General features: G+C 38.6%; 1 protein-coding gene across 2 annotated transcripts in view; it reads left to right on the top strand.

Moving 5' to 3' along the window:
* AR (androgen receptor) overlaps positions 1-19,100 on the top strand; it is a 159,918-nt gene that overhangs the window by 74,114 nt on the left and 66,704 nt on the right. For both annotated transcript variants that reach the window (XM_041000969.1, XM_041000977.1), the window contains exon 2: positions 18,293-18,444. In XM_041000969.1, the coding sequence (XP_040856903.1) occupies positions 18,293-18,444 (152 nt within the window). The remainder of the gene's footprint in view (positions 1-18,292; positions 18,445-19,100) is intronic.

Genomic DNA, 19,100 nt, shown 5'->3' with positions numbered 1-19,100 from the left:
GATGTTGAACTCAATAGATAGAAACTTTATATCAGTTATTTAAAAATAGATTCAAAGGAATAAAGGACATGTGTCTAAAGCAGTTAAGGAACGTCTAAGAAGAATTTCTCAGTAAATAGAGAATGGCAATAAAGAGACAGTAGTTATAAGCATAAAAAGTGGCAACTCTGCAATGCAAAAGTACAATTAAAACAGAAAATGCAATGGGATTTAATTTTCTCAATGAGAAATTTGAGTTGCCAGAATAACCGGAGCATTTGAACACAAATCAATAGAGACTATATATTTTAAAAGATAGAAAAATTATCTAAGAAAAATGAAGAACTTAACGAAATGTGTATTTTAGTATACTAAAATAGCTGCAGTATGCCTACTAGAAGAGAAAAAAATGAGCAGAGGCAATATTTGAAGATAAAATGTTTAAAATCCTCCAAAATGTGATGAAAATTATTCATGTGCATATCGAAGACAAAAAAAAAAGCTAAGCCAGAAATGCAGAGATTAACACTAAGAGACATTGTAAGTAAAAATGTTGAAGCAAAATGCAAAGAGAAAATCTTGACATCAGGATAAAAGTGACGAGGGAACCGCAATTAAGACTAACAGCTGACTTCTTATTGGAAATGTGACAGAGCAGAAGGCGATCTCATGACATATTCCAAGTGCTGAGGAAATAGAATTGTCAGCCAACAATCCTGAATGCAGCAAAACTATTTTTTAATACAAATAAAGGTGAAATAACTTCAGGTAAACAAAAGCTGGTATAATTTATTGTTGGCTGATGAGCCTTGCAACAAATACTGAAATGAAGTGCCACTACAGTTCCAGGAATGGGAAATATTGGGACTGAAATAATTTTGTGCAGCCTTGCCAAGGCAAACCAAGCAAAATTCAGAATTCAATAAATCCATGCTAGGCTTTTAAAAAATTTTTTAGGAATCATAGAAAAAGGATGAATTTCATGTATTTCATATATATAGTTTGTTGTTGTTGTTTTTTAAAGATTTATTTTATTTTTATTGGAAAGGTGGATATACAGAGAGGAGAGACAGAGAGGAAGATCTTCCTTCCGATGATTCACTCCCCAAGTGAGCGCAACGGCCGATGCTATGCCAATCCGATGCCAGGAGCCTCTTCCGGGTCCCCCTATGCGGGTGCAGTGTCCCAAAACTTTGGGCTGTCCTCAACTGCCTTCCCGGGCCACAGGCAGGGAGCTGGAAGGGAAGCGGGGCTGCCGGGACTAGAACCGGTGCCCATATGGGATCCCGGACGTGCAAGGCGAGGACCTTAACCACTTGCGCCACTGCGCCACCGTGCCGGGCCCCATATATATAGTTTTAAGAATATAATGATATCTTCTACCCTACCTTTCACCTGCTCTTTCCTCTCTCATTCCTACACTCCTTCCTCTAATATCCCAGTGGCCTTGGCAGAACAGTGCCTCCCCACCCCTGTTGGAATCTGCATGAAAAAAGTATGATATCTTGTGAAGTGAATTGGTTAAATAATTAGAAAAAGGTACACTTCTACTTGTTATTTTTCTCTAATTAAAATTAATTTCATCAAATAATGACTGTGAAAATGTATTAATGGGTCTATAAAACAGAACTGGAACATGTTTGACAATAAAATGCAAAGCGTGATCACAGATTATTTCAAAGTGGGATATGAAAATGATATCACATGATAAAAGTAATCCACTGAAAAACTTGAAAAAATATAAGGCTATCCTTTTGGTACATAGCTGGATAAACTGTTGCTTGCAATGCCAGTGTCCCTTATGGGAGCACCAGTCTGAGCCCTAGCTGCTCCATCTCTGATCCAGTTCCCTGCTCACGAACCTGGGAAAGCAGCAGAAGATGATCCCAGTGCTTGGCTCTCTGCCACTCATTTAAGAGGCCTCCGTGGAGTTCCAGGTTCCTGGCTTTAGTCAGGCCCAGACTTAGCTCTTTGCCCATTGGTGGAGTGATTCAGGAAGTAGGAAGTCTGTCTTTTTCTCTCTGCCACTCTGCATTTCAAATAAATAATTGAGTCTTTTTTTTTTAAATTATATTTTTGACAATCCTTACATAGTGAATTAGGGGGAAAAAAGGTTCAAGGGCTATAGGGAAGGGGTAAGACTATTATTTCCATATTGTGTCCTTCATGTATCTGAGTTAAAGGGAGATATAGAGGGAGAAGCCCCACCCAGTCTCCCACCCACCACAGGTCCCGGATGTGGGGCATGCTCCGAGGTTCTTGCTCAAGTGGTTTTGATAGTTCAACAGTTATGAATTGCTGCCAGTCTTGCCACTCCAAGCACTATGAGGTCGTTGAAGAATCCACTGATTAACACAGTCCATCATAGAGTCTCCGTTTGCCCAGTGTTTTGCTGCCGACAAATAGCTGAGGTGGTTGATTGACTTGTTCTGTCTTATCGGGAAATGCAGCTCATGATACATTTCAGAATACAAATAAGGTAAAAGTGAAGGAATAAAATCGTATTACATGCCAACAAATAGAGCTTTCTGTGGCTCCTACTATTAGTAGGAGAAATAGATTTTAGAAATTACCAGAGCCTTTCTGTTGTACTTTCGTTGTTATTATTTTCCATGATATGATTTTGTAGGTGTAGTGATCTCCCTCTCCACCTGTCTTTTCTACCTCCTCATTCTCTTTCCTGCACACACACACACACACACACACACACACACACACACACACTTTTCCCCATATTATTACAATAGTATAGTCTTTCAGCAACAGTTACAAGTCCAGTATTCTGTCATTTAAGTGTATAATGCTATTGTAGGTAGAGGCAATGGTAGAAAATCTAGTTTCATACCGACAAGGTGTATTTAGCAGTTTCATTGGGATTCCTCCTTTTATTCAGGAGTAGAGACACATACTGCAATCTAGCTTCCTTTCCCAGGATGCCAATCCCCATTATACTGTCCCTCTGTGAGGATATCTGTATATACTTGTTTACCTGTCTATCTATCGGGTTTGTATTTTGCATGAACGTTGCCTTATGTCAGAGAGAACATATCAAATGGTGTTTTACAATAACCAAGAATAGTTTCCCAAAGAAGATATAACAGTTGTAAACATATAAATACCTAAATGGATCTTTCTCTCTTGAAAACCCTCTCCTGAGGCTGCCATCTGTAATAGCTTTAATAAATATTGCTTTAGACATGAACCTAAAAGCAGAGAACTAAAATGCATAAAGCAGAGAAGTAGGAAGTTCAACAGATGTAACAGGGGCATTTAATATGCTACTTTTAGTCATAGACTGAACAAGTAGACAAATCAAAAGGGTCATAAAAGAGTTGAATACCTGTAAAAAAGTTAGACCTAATAGACATCTGCTGAGCATTCCACTCAGCAGCAGAACCTAAAGTCCTCTCAAGTGAACATGAAGCGTTCTCTAGAGAAAACCCTATGTTGAGCCAGAAGACAAACATTGCTGTTACCAATTAAATGACCAAGAAAGTAAAAACACAATCTATTGGTTGGGAGATTTATTTATTTTTACTGGAAAGGCAGATTTATAGAGGGAGGAACAGATGCAAAGAGAAAGATCCTCTCTCTGCTGGTTCACTCTCTAAATGGTCACAATGGTCAAAGCTGAGCTGATCTGAAACTAGGGTCTCCCACACGGGTGCAGGGTCAAAAGGCTTTGGGCCTTCCTCTATTGCTTCCCCAGTCCACAAACAGGGAGCTGCATGGGAATCAAGGCAGCTGGGATATGCACTGGTACATATTTGGGATCCTGGCATATGCAAGGCCTGGATTTATCCAGTGAGCTATCGTGCTGGGCCCTGGATAGGAGAACATGCTTAAAAATAATATGCTTCTAAGAACTTAAAAAGCAACTTGCTTGAAGGATTTATGAATAAGTTTTACAGAGTAATAATAAAAGGACATTTATCCAATTTGCAAAGGAGCTCAGAGTTTGAATAGATTTTTTTCTTCACAGAAGATAAATGAATGAAAAGATGCTTAAAATTACTCAGCCATCACAAAAATGGAAACTAAGATCCCAGTGAACTACCGCTATATACTCTCTAGGATGACTGCAATAATAATTAGTAGTAACATGGTAAATAACAAGTGTTGTCAAGAATGTTAGAAAGGTTAGGGCCCGGCGCGGTGGCGCAAGTGGTTGAGGTCCTCGCCTTGCATAACCAGGATCCCATATGGGCACCGGTTCTAATCCCGGCAGCCCCGCTTCCCTTCCAGCTCCCTGCCTGTGGCCCGGGAAAGCAGTCAAGGACGGCCCAAGGCTTTGGGACCCTGCACCCGCGTGGGAGACCCGGAAGAGGCTCCTGGCTTTGGATCGGCATAGCATCGGCCATTGCGCTCACTTGGGGAGTGAAATCATCAGACGGAAGATCTTCCTCTCTGTCTCTCCTCTCTGTATATCCGCCTTTCCAATAAAAAAATAATAAAAATAAATCTTAAAAAAAAAAGAATGTTAGAAAGGTTAAACCCTCATATATTGCTTGTGGGAATAAAAAAATAATGCAGCTCATTTGGAAAAGACTAAGGTAGTCCCATAAACAGCGAACCATGGTTCCCCTACAGCAATTTATCCATGAGAGTGCAGTTATCAGCAATTCCATATATGAAATAAATGAATACATACATTCACATAAAAACCTGAAAGCAAATATTCACAGCAGTATTGTTGATATTAACCAATAAGTTGAAACAACTCAAAAGTATATCTGTAATGGATTACTTATAAATTAAAAAACAGATGAAGCATTGATTACTGGCACAGCATATATATATTAAATTTAAAAAAATCAGTCATGGATGGCCGCTTAATTTATGATTTGACTTATATGTGATATCCAGAATGGACCAATGCATAGCAGCAAAAAAATATATTTGGTTTGGATGCAGTGGATGGATGAGAGGATGAAAAGTGAATTTAGGGTTTTATTTTAAGGTAAGCAAAATATTCAGGAGTTAGATAGCAGTGATATTTGCACAACTCTGTGCGTACACTGAAAACCATTGAATTTTACACTTCAAATGGATGAACTTTATGTTATCAAATTATAGCTGAATCAAGTTGTTTGAAGAGAGCAACCTCTCCCTCTATGTTCTTATATCACTCTAATTTTCGCTTGTGAATTTTTTTCAAATTATGTTTTAATAACTCTGTTGCCATCCATGGCCTGCAGAGGCAAGATATGCAGCCTGGTGTAGTCTGTATATCTGGAGCACAGAAGGATTCAGCTGCCACCTTGCAAATGGATGTGAAGACTTTGGTAGACATTGAACTGTAGCTAAATGCAGAAGGTCACAATTTCATGTGTAAAATACAGTCCTGTGATCAGAAGGTTCTTGCAGAAAGTGTGCTTTTGCACTCATTAGATATCCTGTCTGAAATGAACAATATTTTCTTCAGGTTCAGCCACCAAACTCAGATTGTCAGGGAATGAAAATACATTTTCAAAATTGAATGATGCTTCTGTCTAATAGTGGTGTATACATGAGATTGGTGTAAATAATCGAGGTTTCTGAACATCTATGACTTGTTGTCCGATGTGAAGGTTTATTGGTCTTGAGTGATCTCACCAAAAACTGGTAAACACATCTAGCTTCTGATACTTGACATTTCTACCTAGTTACAGAAACATGCTATGCTTCCCTAAGTCTCTTTCCTCATCTGTCAAATGGTGGTGACTATCTCAACTACCCAATATTGTGCATAGACAATGGCAGGATAACTGATGTGAAAGATATGAAAACATGTAAAATAGAAGTCTGCATTTTGATGGTAATAATTATAGCGATATAGGTGACAGCTGTTGCTACTAAGTAAGGAAATACTAAATGCTAGGCGCTGTGCTGAACGGCTGACATGGATTAACTGTGGTATGTATAAATTGTTTATATTCCCTTTTCATGGATAGAAACTGTAGTTGTTTAGTAAGTATGATTATAGATATTGCGGTGCTGGTGTGTGGTAACTTTTAATGGATATTAGCTTCTTTTCCATGAATACTATTTTCCATTCCCATCAAAGTCAGCCACTGGTACTCAGAACCTACTCTGTCTTTAATATGTGTGTTGCAATGTAAATATTACATTTAATGAAAATGGGGTAATGTCTCCCACACAGCCCAAACTTAGGGCCAGAAAAGCTTTTATACTACTGCAGCCCTCATTTACACAGAATGTTATCTTTTTAAGATTTTGCTTTGTAAAGATTTATGATATTATTTGAGAAGCAGAGTTACAGAGGGAGAGAGGGAGAGACAGAGGTCTTCCATCCACTGGTTCACTCCCTAAATGACTGTAATGGCCAAGACTGGGCCTGACCAAAGTCAGGAGCTGCTTCATGGTCTCCCATGTGAGTTTAGGTGCTTTCCCAGGTGCATTATCAGGGAGGATTATCAGAAGTGAAGCATCTGAGACTCGAACTTTCTGCAATAATGGTATTCCTGTGTTGCAGGTGGCAGCTTAATGCATCATATCACAGCTCCGTCCACCACTATGCCTTTAAATTTTGCAGAAGGTAGAAATCAGTGCATTTCAGAACCCCTATTTCTTCCTTGCCTTAAAAGTGCAGGACAAAATACATAGCTGTTCAGTGCTAAGAGAGTAACAAAATGCTCTCACAGCCTTCTGTTATTGGGATAGGAAAAGTTTGTTTTCAGCTGGCCTGGTAATTCTTGTATGATAACGTTCCTTTCTCCTCCCTCTTGGCTGCTAACTCCCACCTATCTCTTTGCTATGCCTGCCTGTTCCCAGAAGAAAGCATCTGAAGCTCAGTGGGGGTGGGAGTAGGGTGGCAGTCAAGCATAGTTTAGCTCACTTTGCCAGAAACATTGCTATCCAGTTTTATGCAAGCTGTGTTAATTGTTCTCTCATTGGTTTGTTCATTCATTCATGCATTCATAGATTTAATAGATATTTAACAGACACTAATTAAGGGCAAGCCATATGCTGGCACTGGGGATAGAACAGTAAACCAAACAAGTCCCAGCTATTCTCAATTAACTGATAAAAACAAGTGAGCAAGCAGACACCCTAATCCTGTTTTGAAGGCTAAGTGCCTGGTGCTTCTATATCATGGTTATAAAACATTTAGTCTAAGTCTCATCCTCCTTCGTATGTTGGGCCTTACTGAACTAAGCACTCAAGAGTCAGTCATTGGAGACTTAGTTATGAAATCCCAGAATCTGGTGCCAGGAGCAGGACAACAAGAGTGGAATGAGCACAGGAGTCCAAAGTTGTGATGGCTAAGCCCAGCCCTGTTGTTCACTGGCTAAGTCACTTTGCTTTGCTGCCTTCCGTTTGAAAATGAAGTCAATGAAAACCTCCATATGGCAGAGATTTGGGGAAGATTAATAAGATACTTCGCACTCAATCTCTCCTTAACTATTCTGTATTAGCAGTATCTGAACTTATCTGTGTGTTCTTGTTTTATTGCAGCACCTTCCTACCCCATTAAAATTATTTAGGTCATTTGTCTGAACTGGTTGTCACAGTATCTTCAGCCTGGCTCATGACAGGTAGCAGATTTCATCAACAGATGGATGATAATAAATGTTAAGGCATTTTAAAATGTATGGAATCCTGCATATCATTGTTGTTGTCACTGATCTTGCTGTTAAAGAGCTTCCACTACAATCCCCTTATTTTGCAGGTATCAGAAAGACATTTGGTGAATTAAAGAGCCTGGTAACTCCTGGCTGCTCCTTTGGACTAATCAATCTCCCCACAGAGAGCTGTGCAGACCCCATGAGATGTGGGTGTTTTTTATGTGCTTGAAGAATTATACAAACGTGAATTTTAAAAGAAGAGAAAAATTTGAAAGGAAATTTGAAAAAAATGAGAGGTTGAGAAGGAAAAATGACTGATCTAAGGTAATGCAGTGGATGACTATCAAAATTTCAGGTCATGACCTTCCAATCTTGTATTTTAAGACAGATTACATCTACTGAGCTTGGATGAGATATAGCAAGCCTGCCTGACTGCAGCTATTCTCTTCATTGTTATGGCAAAGAGGAAATAGTAGGGTACTGTTCCACAGACCACGTGATCACCTGAAGAATGGAAAGAGCTTGCTCATCAAGTTCAGTAGTTTATCTGTGTTTATCTTACAGTGACAGTTTCATGAACTTCTTACCACTCTACTTCTGCCTACTTCAAAAATCCGTGGCATATTTTTCTTCTTAGATGTCACCATTGATTATGTTTTATTCATCTCTGTTTTTCTGTTATTGTTTTAATTTTTTTTTTAAAAAAAAGTTAAGGCAAAGTAGGAGTATAGCAAACATTTCTTCTCTGTTTGTACCAAGGACAGAGAAAAATAATCTGAGGGGGGTTGAGTTAGATATGAGGCAGAACTGCATGACTAGAATATGAGAAGTACTGTGACCATTTTTTTTTTAAATGACATCTTTGATAGTTTTAAAAAAGTAAAAGACCAGCTTTCCTTTGTCTATTGCAGTTTATAATTGTTCAGGTTTAGGAACTGACAGTTCAGAATCAATCTTGGCCTACAAATTCAGATGCTCTTTGAGAGGTAACGTGGCTGTTTTCAAACATCATTTCCTAGTTTAAGAGGGATGAAGGAAGAAGAAGAGCTGAACAGGAAGTTCTCAAGCAGTGTCTTGTGCTGGATATTGGAACCTCTTCTGTGGAGAACACATGGTGGGCAGAAATGAGATGGAAGCATGGATTATTTGTGATAAAAAAGGGTATAGAAGCTTTATAAGAAGACTAAACATCCATGGGCTGTCACCATACCCCACGCATGGGGTGCAGAATCATGAAAGGGTAGGTGGTGACTTCTTTCCTTGAGACCTGAACTACAAGATGATGTGGCAAAGTGATCAAGTTCTTGGGCTTAAGGTAATTCAAAATTGAGGCAGTGGCAGTGTAGTAAAGACACTGGGGCATGAAAAAGCTGCGTTAGATAAGGGAACAGCAGCAGGTTGCTATCAATGGCAGATCAGAGGGGAAAGGCTTGTGACTGTGGTGAGAAACAGAGCTAGAATATAAGTGGTGAATACTCTGCTATTGCTTTGAACATGCGTTCTGAAGAACAAAAGTGGTTTTCATTTGGTCACTTCATATGACCACTTCATATAAGGTGGTTTATCCTCAGATTTCACCTGTAAATTCAGATTCCAAGAGTCTAGCCTACATAGGAGTAGGAACAGAACTCTATATTGCTAATTAGCTCCCCAAAGAAATGTAATGTATCAGTGAGTTAGGGCCACAGCTCTATTTCATGAAGAGGTATTGAAAGACAGAGGAGTCACAGAAGCAGATGTTTCGGGAGAGATTCTTCTGGAGTACTTTGAGTTTTAGGGACTGGGGAGGATCAGACTTGAACAAGAGCGTTGCAGTTATTTGAAAAGCCAGCTTATTTACTCTCCACTTTATGTGTTTGCGTGTGTGTGTGTTGTGGGGAGACCGAAATAAGACAACAAAATTCTCGGAAATTAGTCACTGATTGATTGGATAGCAGCGATAGGTGGGGTATATTGAAGAAGTATATTACATTAAGCTCAGGATGACTCATGGTTTTCTGGGTTGTGAGTCATAGGGGATTACCATCCACTGCAAGGAAACGATTTGTATGTTCTAATAGTCTTAGAGTCAGAAAGATTTGAGTTCAAGTCTTACAGTCACAATATTTTGTATATGGATCTTAGGGAGACAGCTGAAGTTTCTGGGCCACAAGCTTCTCTTGTATAAATTAGGGATAATGAATCTATCCCATTCATTTCTTGCAAAGATTAAATGAGGTTAAAATATGTGGAGTGTCATATAATAGCTGAAACATAAGGATGCCTGAGTTATCAGCTCTTGATCTTGTGCTAAATGTGATATATATTGCAGTAAAAAAATGGGGTAAACGTTTTTCATCTCTTCACATGATCCCTCAATTTGTAATAGCAATCATTCTTTTATTTAGCAGAACAGGACACTTTTCTCAAGTTGATATGATAATTTTGGTTTACCTTAGGCCAGTTCTCACTGCACCTGAGTTTAAAAGATAGGGGTTAGCACTGATGTAGGTGAGTATAGAAATGAAACTGTTTTTCTGTATCCTGTAGGCTCTTTCCGCCAATATGAACTGTCTAACCTTGGCTTCTTGGTCGTAGACTGAACTTGGAATCACATCCACATTCAATTGCTGCCCAAGTTGTGTCTGTTCACATGGTGCTATCTTCCTTCTTTGGGTTTCTGAAGCCCACAGATACTCGGCTGGGCATTTTTCACATTTCTTAAGCTACACTGTTTTTCTCCACCTCGAAATTCCAAAAGAACTTAAAAGATAGATTCCCCTCCCCTCTGTGTTTCCACACATTTTGGGTAAGTCGGTGGTGGTGTTGATTGTGACTTTTCTGCTTTAGCCTATTAGCGTCTGATTATAAGGGGTAGTGTGATGATTGCAGAGCTCAACTGGCTGGGGTGGTCAGATGCTCTAGGTTATGGTTCCCAGGGGGAAATTGGGGCGGTATGCATATGACAAACAGAAATGTACCATTATTTGGAGTCTGTTAGGCACATTCTGTTGAAATGTCTGCTGCATCTGTCACAAAATCTTTTTGAATCTAGAATATTATTTCTTCTGTTTCACACATAAGGAAATGATTGGCAAGGTTAAATTTGTTTTGCGCCCAACATCACATAGCTAAGGATCAGTAGTAATGAGATTCGAATTCAGGTCTTTGTCCCTTCTGAGCCTTTTTTTTTCTTTTTTCTTTTTTTTTTTTTTGTGACACTGCAACTTAACAGAAAATGTCTTTAACTCTGAGCCTCATTTCCCTCAATTGTAGAGTAAAGATCTGTAACTCTGAGTGATAGCAAAACCTCTCACATTAGTCTTAGGATAAAAGACAGCTATTTAGGCCAGAATGTTTTGTTAAGTTTCTCTCACAAGCCCTGGTGCATTGTAAAACACTCAATAAATATTATCTGATATCTTTCCAACAAAAGCATAGTTCTGTAATGAATGTGATACATTTTGGAGGCTGCTGCACTGTGCAATACTTTTATCATCTTTTAAAATGATACCATAGCGGGCTGATGTTGTGGCATAGTAGCTTAAGCCTCTTCCTGCCTTACTGGAATCTGATACAGACGGCAGTTTGCATCTGGCTTCTCCAGTTCCTTGAAAATGTGCCTAGGAAAGTAGCAAAAAAAAAAAAAAGTCACATATCCTTGGCTCCCTGCACCCATTTGGAAGATCTGGAAGAAGCTTCTGGTTCCTGGCTTCAGACCTGCCCAGCTCCAGCCATTGTGGCCATTTAGGGAGTGAAGCAGTGGATGGAAGATCTGTCTCTATCTCTCTGTCTTGTTCTCTCTGTAAATTTGTCCTTCGAATAGAAATAAGTAAATCTTTAAAAAGACTGCTTTAAAAATGATACTAGATTGTAGCACACTGTTACTTGTCACTGTCATATAGATTTTCATAGATTTCCTAATCTCTGGGAGAATACTATGCATAATCTGACTGGAAATGCTACTCCACAACAGCACCCAGACAGAGCAATCAAACATCTAGGTTCTAGTCTCAGTCCTACATCTGGATCACTGTTTTTCCTGATCAATTAACTCTGTCCTTCAAATTTGTTCCTGAACAATGAAAAAGTTGCACTACTTCAGTGGGTTTCAGCTATGACTGCAAGTTAAAATAAGTTTTTCGATTTTGAATTTTTTTAAGAAAAAACGGTGAGGAATACATGAATATTTTAAGAGAGCTCACTTGTGCGTTTAATGCAAAAAGGCAGCAAATCACTCAAGTAGATGATCTTTGGTGGCCATCAGCTCAGATAGATAAGGAGAGGCAATGCTGTTTAGCATAATGGACCAGGTATGAGCTTCAGACAAAGCCAAGAATGCATGCAGATTCTGGCTCTGATACCAGTTGTATAACCTTGATTGGCCAATGCCTGCACACCTCTGATTTTTCATTGCAAAATGGAGTTATAGTGTGTACCTTGTAGTAATAATTCTGGAAATTGTATTTTCCAGTGCTTCGTATACAGTAAGACTTCAGTAAATAATCTTTTTAGTATCCAGAAATTTAAATGTAAGATGTGAGGAAAAATATTGATCTGGTAAGATTTAATAAATAAAGTAAAATCATAGGGTTTAACTTTTTTTTTTTATTTCCCGTTTCCTTGAAGATAGACTCCAGAAACAGAGAATATGGAAGCAGATCTCTTCTTGAAGGTTTGATAACACTGCAGAAACAATCTGGCTAGTCTTCCATGGCCAACTGTAATGGCCTAGGAAGTCACAGGAAAAAATGTTATATGATAGAAGTCGGCAGGTGTGGTTTGGGAAATCCAAGGACATGACTGTAGTAAGGATTCATCTGTTCGGTGCCATTTCTGAGAGAAATGGACAAATTTCCAGTAGGAAAAGACGGATTTGTCATATTAGTGTGCCACATTGGAAAAATTAGAAAAGAAAAAGTTTTGCTACCAGCCTTCCAGCTGTCTTTGCATTTGGCTCAGTGATTTAAGTCACAAGAAAATGGAAATCACCAGTAAGACCATGACTTACCAATACATAGTGACAGGTGAGATTTTGCATGCTTGTGTATTGTGCAAAGAAGTTACTGCATGTTACGTTTTTTAACAGGCCAAAGAAGTCATAAAAGAAATGAGGAGATACTTTGAGCTGACCTAAAATGAAGACATCATACCGAAACTTAAGAGATATCTAAGTTAAAAGAGTACTTAAATGCAAAATAGCTGTAAATGACTATATTAACAAGGCCAAAATTATTTCCGGTTAATAACCTAAACTTTCACCTTAGAAAACAAGTAAAAGACAAATAAACGAAAACATATGAACCAGGATGAATGTTTAACAAGAATTCGAGTGGAAAGCAATGAAACAGAGGATAGAAAAACAAACAAACAAAAAAATGAATGAAATAGAAGTAGGCTTTATGGTGCAGAAAATTAAACCTCTGCTTGGGACGTTGGCATCCCATTGAGTACCTGTTTGATTCCTAGCTGCTCCACTTACAATCCATCCCCCTACCATGACTGTTGCAGGCAATTGGGGATTGAACCAGCGGTGTGATTTAGCATGTAATTATGCTAAAATAATAATAAATGTAACATGTAATTAAATTATACAGTGTAAGAGTAAAGTACAGATGCTGATTAAGGAACTAACAACATTAACAATTCCATTGCTCAGTCCTACTAGAATGGATGCTCTCTGTGGGCTCAGATTTCTGTCCATTTTGTTCAGTAATGTATCCTCAGGACTTAGAAGCATGTTTGACATGTAATTAGGGTTTAATAAATATTTATTAACTTATCTTATTCATAAAATTAACTTATTTGTGAAATGATTTACTTGTGTCTTCCTTCCTCTTCATGTCCAGTCTCCCCTGATAGATAACCACTGTTATTCATAGTCTGTTAGTCAATTTTTTTAATGAATTTGATCCAATGGAATTATATTGCAAATGAGCTATTATGAGATGTCTTTTATACATTAGCATCTGAGCTTTACCTCTATCATTATTCAGTTCATTGTCATTGCTCAATTGTATTTTAGTTAATTAACATGGCCTACTTTATTTATCCATTATCCCATCACTGGGCATTCATAATTTCTGCTTTAAAAAACAAAACTAATGTGAGCATTCTTGTATATGCCTCCCGGTATAAACTCTTGCAGGAATTTCTCTAGAACATAAGCCTAGAACAAGGGCCACAGTTGGAATGTTCATTTCTAATGCCCAAAGGTCAACCCATGATTCAGAACTGCAGTGTGGAGGAGGCTGACATTGTGGGGTAGCATGTAGAACCAAGGCCTGCAACTCCAGCATCCCGTTTGGGTGCTGGTTCATGTCCTGGCTGTTACACTTCAACACATCTCCCTGATGATAAACTAGGAAAACAATGGAAGATGGCCCAAAAGTTTGATCACCTAAAAACCACATGATTGACTCAAATGAAGCTCCTGACTTCTGGCTTTGGCCTGCGGAAGCTCTGGTCATTAATGTCCATCTGCCAAGGGAGCTAGTGGATGGTAAATCTCTGTGTCTCCTCCCTTCTCTCTGTGACTGACTCTCAAATAAATAAATACATCTTTCAAAACAAATGAGCGACAGCAACGAAAGAACTGTGGCATGTTGTTTATACACATTAGACCAGAGTGTGTGTTGTCCATAACATTTTTCCAGCCAGAGAGACAGAGCTAGAGAGAGAGAGGGGAGACTAGCCTGGTGATGTCAGTAGTTATCTCAGATCTTCATAGTGAGGCTCAGTAAGTGAAAAATTTAGTTTCCAAAATTTCCTGAATTATTCCTCCTCATCTTTCTCCCTTACAGTCAGTTTTCACACAAGGTATATACTTTATTAAACTCTTATCTATCAAACAAAATATTGGTGATTTTTTTCAGTTTTTACTTACTGAAAATTTAGTTAATTTGACTTTTTAAAACAAGTAACCATACTTTAAATATGAGGAATCTTACAAAAATCCATAGAGAATGCGTGTTAGGCAAAAAAAATGCATATGGATTTACTTTTTTAACACCAACTTCAAATTACATTTTGATTATATTTTTCGCGAAATTTTCAAAATGTCTTCATACTGGTATCGATGAAAATATTTCTTTAAAAGATTTTAAAAAGAAGAACACTTGACAAAAAGGCACACACTCTCCTAGCAAAATTTGAAGTGCACAACCCCATGTTATCAACTGTGGTCACAATGTTAAACAGTAGAACTCTAGAATTTTGTTACCTTGTTCGACTGAAACTTTATACCAATTGAACAGCAACCCCCTATTTTTCTTTTTTTTAAATACACTTTTGAAAAGGACTTTTTACTTACTTTCTGTGTGTTTTCATTTTGCTTATCTGTAATTTATTTTCAAACCACAAAATCAGCATCATCATCATGTCATTTTCCTATGCATGCCTCTTTAAAAAGCAACTCTTTGATGTATCTCTTTATCCCTAGCAGACTGCACCGTATTTTTTTTTTTACAGATTTATTTATTTTTATTGGAAAGTCAGATATACAAAGAGAAGGAGAGACAGAGAAATATCTTCCATCCGAAGAATCACTCCCCAAGTGACTGCAACAGCCAGAGCTAATCCGATCCGAAGCCAGAAGCCCAGATCCTCTTCTGGGTCTCGCACATGGGTGCAGGGTCCCAAGGCTTTGGGCCGTCCTCGACTGCTTTCCCAGATCACAAGCAGGGAGATGGATGGGGATTGGAGCTGCCAAGATTAGAACTGGTGCCCATATGGGATCCCAGCACATTCAAGGCAAGGACTTTAGCTGCTAGGCCACGGTGCCGGACCCCGTGCTGCTTTATCATATCATTCACTGGGTCCTTTCACATGTCATGCTTCCTTTCTTTCTTCTCTACAAGATGGTATTGCTAAGAGTGAATCACAATATCTTGAACACCACTATATCTCCAGAATGTAGTGCTGTGCCTAGTCCATAGGGCTAAATGCTAAGGATTGAACTGACTCCACTTACCTAACCTCTAGTTTGAGTCTCAGAACATGATTTGTGGGTGGTTAAGAATCCTTTCTTAAAATGATGCTCACGGGCCCGGCTGCGTGGCCTAGTGGCTAAAGTCCTCGCCTTGAACGCACCAGGATCCCATATGGGCGCCGGTTCTAATCCCGGCAGCTCCACTTCCCATGCAGCTCCCTGCTTGTGGCCTGGGAAAGCAGTCGAGGATGGCCCAAAGCCTTGGGACCCTGCGCCAGTGTGGGAGACCTGGAGGAAGTTCCTGGTTCCTGGCCTCGAATCGGCACAGCACTGGACGTTGTGGTCACTTGGGGAGTGAATCATTGGAGGGAAGATCTTCCTCTCTGTCTCTCTTCCTCTCTGTATATCTGATTTTGTAATAAAAATAAATAAACCTTAAAAAAAAAAAAAAGAAATCATGCTCACTCAGCATGAAATCCTGGCATTGCCACTTACTAGGTGCATGAATCTGAAACAAGTTTACATAATTGTTCTAAGAATCCATTTCCTTGTCTGCACTGAAGGGATAACAAAGGGCTTTCTGGCACATGGAGTGCCCGAACACATGTCCTTCTGATTTTATCTGAATGGTTTGTGTTAGTTTAAAAAGGGAAACAAAGTCATCCTTGTTTTTGGAACTGAGGACGCAGGTGTAATTTATATCCATGTAAATTGTTTTGCAAATATTTTCCAATTTTCTAATATTAAGTTGAATAAGAAATTATTTATATACAATAAAATTCATTGATATATAATATACTGCTATTGCTGAGCTTTCTATATAAATTATATATATGTGTGCGTGTGTGTACATGTATATGTATATATAATTGAATTTTGGGAAATTTTAGCTGTGCTGTCAACTTTGAGAAAAGTGTCCAAGTTTACTATGTTGAGTTGGCAGTGTACAGAAATGAACAGCCATATTGATCTGGAAACATTAAACTTAAGTTTTTTTCTACACTGCATTAAATGTGCAAGGTCTTATCTACGTGGGTTTGATTACAGAACCAGTAAAGTCTTCTCTAAATAATGAAAGAATGCGCTCCTTTGAAATGTTGAAGTATTGATCCATGTACATGGGCATACCACCACCGCAGTCTAGACACAGACCATTTCTATCATTTCTTAAAGTTCTGTTGAACCCCTTTACAATCTATCCCTACTTCTGATTCTGGCTCCAGGCAACCAGTAGTGTTGTTTTCATTTAAAAATATAATTTTCACATGACATTTTTATTTAATTATATTGTACAATATTTTGACACATATATAAAATGTATAATGATCAAATCAGGGAAATCAGTATTACAGCCAAATGATTAACATTCTTAGCATTTGGTTAAATTATAGATTAGGAGTAGGCTCCTTTCCTGAATAACTTATGACTTGGCTGGCCTTGGCTTGGTGAACAGACTGCTGCTGGCTTTTCAGTTGCAGTAAAAAAGGGAAAGCTTGTGTGGAAAAATGATAGGCCAATATAGCAAGCTTCTGGGTTTGCATTCCATCAGAACTTTTTGAGTACTATTTTACATTGGACTTGAATAATCACCAATATTTGTGTATTGAAGATAAACTGCTTATAAAATATAGCTGCCTTTGCTCTTGCCTTTTTAGGACTGTTCGTAGCAGTTGGGAGGCAGGTACCTTTCCATGTGGGTTTTTTTTTTTTTTAATTCCGGTGACAGATATTGAACATGAAACTCGGCAATCATTGATAGACAGTAAAGGCAAACTATCTGGAAGACAACAGGGTCATGGAAAGCAAGTTGAGCTTGCACTATATTTGAAGCCCAAATCATCATGACAGCCTCCTGCATGTAACTATTTTCATCTCTACAATACATAGGAGAAAAGTAGGTTTGTCTGACAAACTTGTTAGAAGACGTTGAAATCACCCAACATGGCAAACAGGCTCCTGTTTTCCTCATTTCCTTAGTAAGAAAGAAGTATTCAAAATATGGCAATTTAACTAGGTGACTTCTGAAACTTTGCCCAAAAATCTTTGCCCAAAAATCATACGATAATTTTAAAGGCCCATTTTTTATGGTAGTTAAAATGATATTCACCGTGTCTATACATCATTTCTCAACAAGATTCTAAGACATAGGGACTTTGATACTTTATGTTTTAGATTCAAGGAAGAGGGGTTTTTTTTTTTGTTGTTGTTGTTGTTTTATTACAGTATAGAGAGATTTCCAAGGAAAGTGGAAGCGTGGGTGGCAGGGCACAAGGGGTATGCCAATAAAGACTGGTTTCACAATCATGATCTTCACTTATGTATTCATTCCAAAGCTCTTTTATCCACTGTTGTCACAGCAACAACTCAGTAGGGGAAAATATCTCTCTTTTGACATATGAAATATGAGGCTAAAAAGCTAATAAAGAACACATTAAACTGCTTTGATAATTGGTCTGCTTTGGCCATAGGTCTCCCTTTGAATAAGGTAGTCATAAGGCTGAAGTCATACCATTTAATTGCTCTGAAAATATTGCCTAACTACTACTTCAGAGACCTTAACCACAAGTTTCTTCACCTTATATTCACTCACTTGCAAAGAGCCTGTGAGATAGCCCAATCACAGAGAATTTATCTAATTCTTAGGCCAGATCCAAAAGTGCTTTGTCCACCTTTAAATTCCCAGGAAAATTCAGCTTCACACCAATTCGATATTGACATACTGAATAATTTCTGCATACAATTTACTATTTGAGACCTCAGATTGCTGCCTTACTATTTCTGCCCCAAACTGACATGTTGCATTTTTTTTGTTTCCTTCTGGGTTGTGTCTTTCCAGTTTGGAGACTACTAGGGACCATGTTTTGCCCATCGACTATTACTTCCCACCACAGAAGACCTGCCTGATCTGTGGAGATGAAGCTTCTGGCTGTCACTACGGAGCTCTTACTTGTGGAAGCTGCAAGGTCTTCTTCAAAAGAGCCGCCGAAGGTAAATGGTCTTATACGCTCATTTTTATTTCCCTTTCTGATTTGCATTCTGGCAAAAACCATCAACCTTCCAATGCCTACAATTTCATCATCTTAGGGACAGGATCAATTGGCAGGGCCCTTTTAAGTAACTTACAAGTCAGTGCAAATTTTCAAACTTAACGGTATTCCAGCTTCAGGTGCATTGGTTTTACAGATAACATAGGCAATGACGATGGCTATTGCTGCTGCTTGGGACTCAGTAGGTCCTAAGAATGAAAGAAAACATTAATGATTTGAAAAAACAAAAAATCACTCTCTCCCTGCTTATGCTCCATTCCATGGCCTGGTAATGGGAAAATGTCCCTCATTAGAGGAGTCAGACATAGGGAAACTCAATTTGAGTTTCCTACCTGATTCTTTGTGGTTGCAAGACTGTTACTTAGCAAAAACCTCTACCTTGACCCCACAAAAGATGTGCTCTTGCTGTTCCTCAAGCCATCATTCTTTGCACCTGCTTCCTTCTGTTGCTGCCCATGTGTTAATGTATCAATAGTTACTATGCAGGAAAGGATGAAGAATGAAAACACAGTTTTATTCTCCTCTGCAGATGTCTGCCCATTGGTCCAGAACCCTGAACTTAAATACCATCATATATAAGACTAAGTGGGCTCAAAG

Source organism: Ochotona curzoniae, unplaced genomic scaffold (assembly GCF_017591425.1).
Source record: "Ochotona curzoniae isolate NIBS_2020 unplaced genomic scaffold, NIBS_Ocur_1.0 contig_1274, whole genome shotgun sequence".
In the NCBI taxonomy this organism is placed as follows: domain Eukaryota; kingdom Metazoa; phylum Chordata; class Mammalia; order Lagomorpha; family Ochotonidae; genus Ochotona; species Ochotona curzoniae.
The sequence above is the reverse complement of the archived record's forward strand: the minus strand, read 5'-3'. Positions and strand labels throughout refer to the sequence as shown.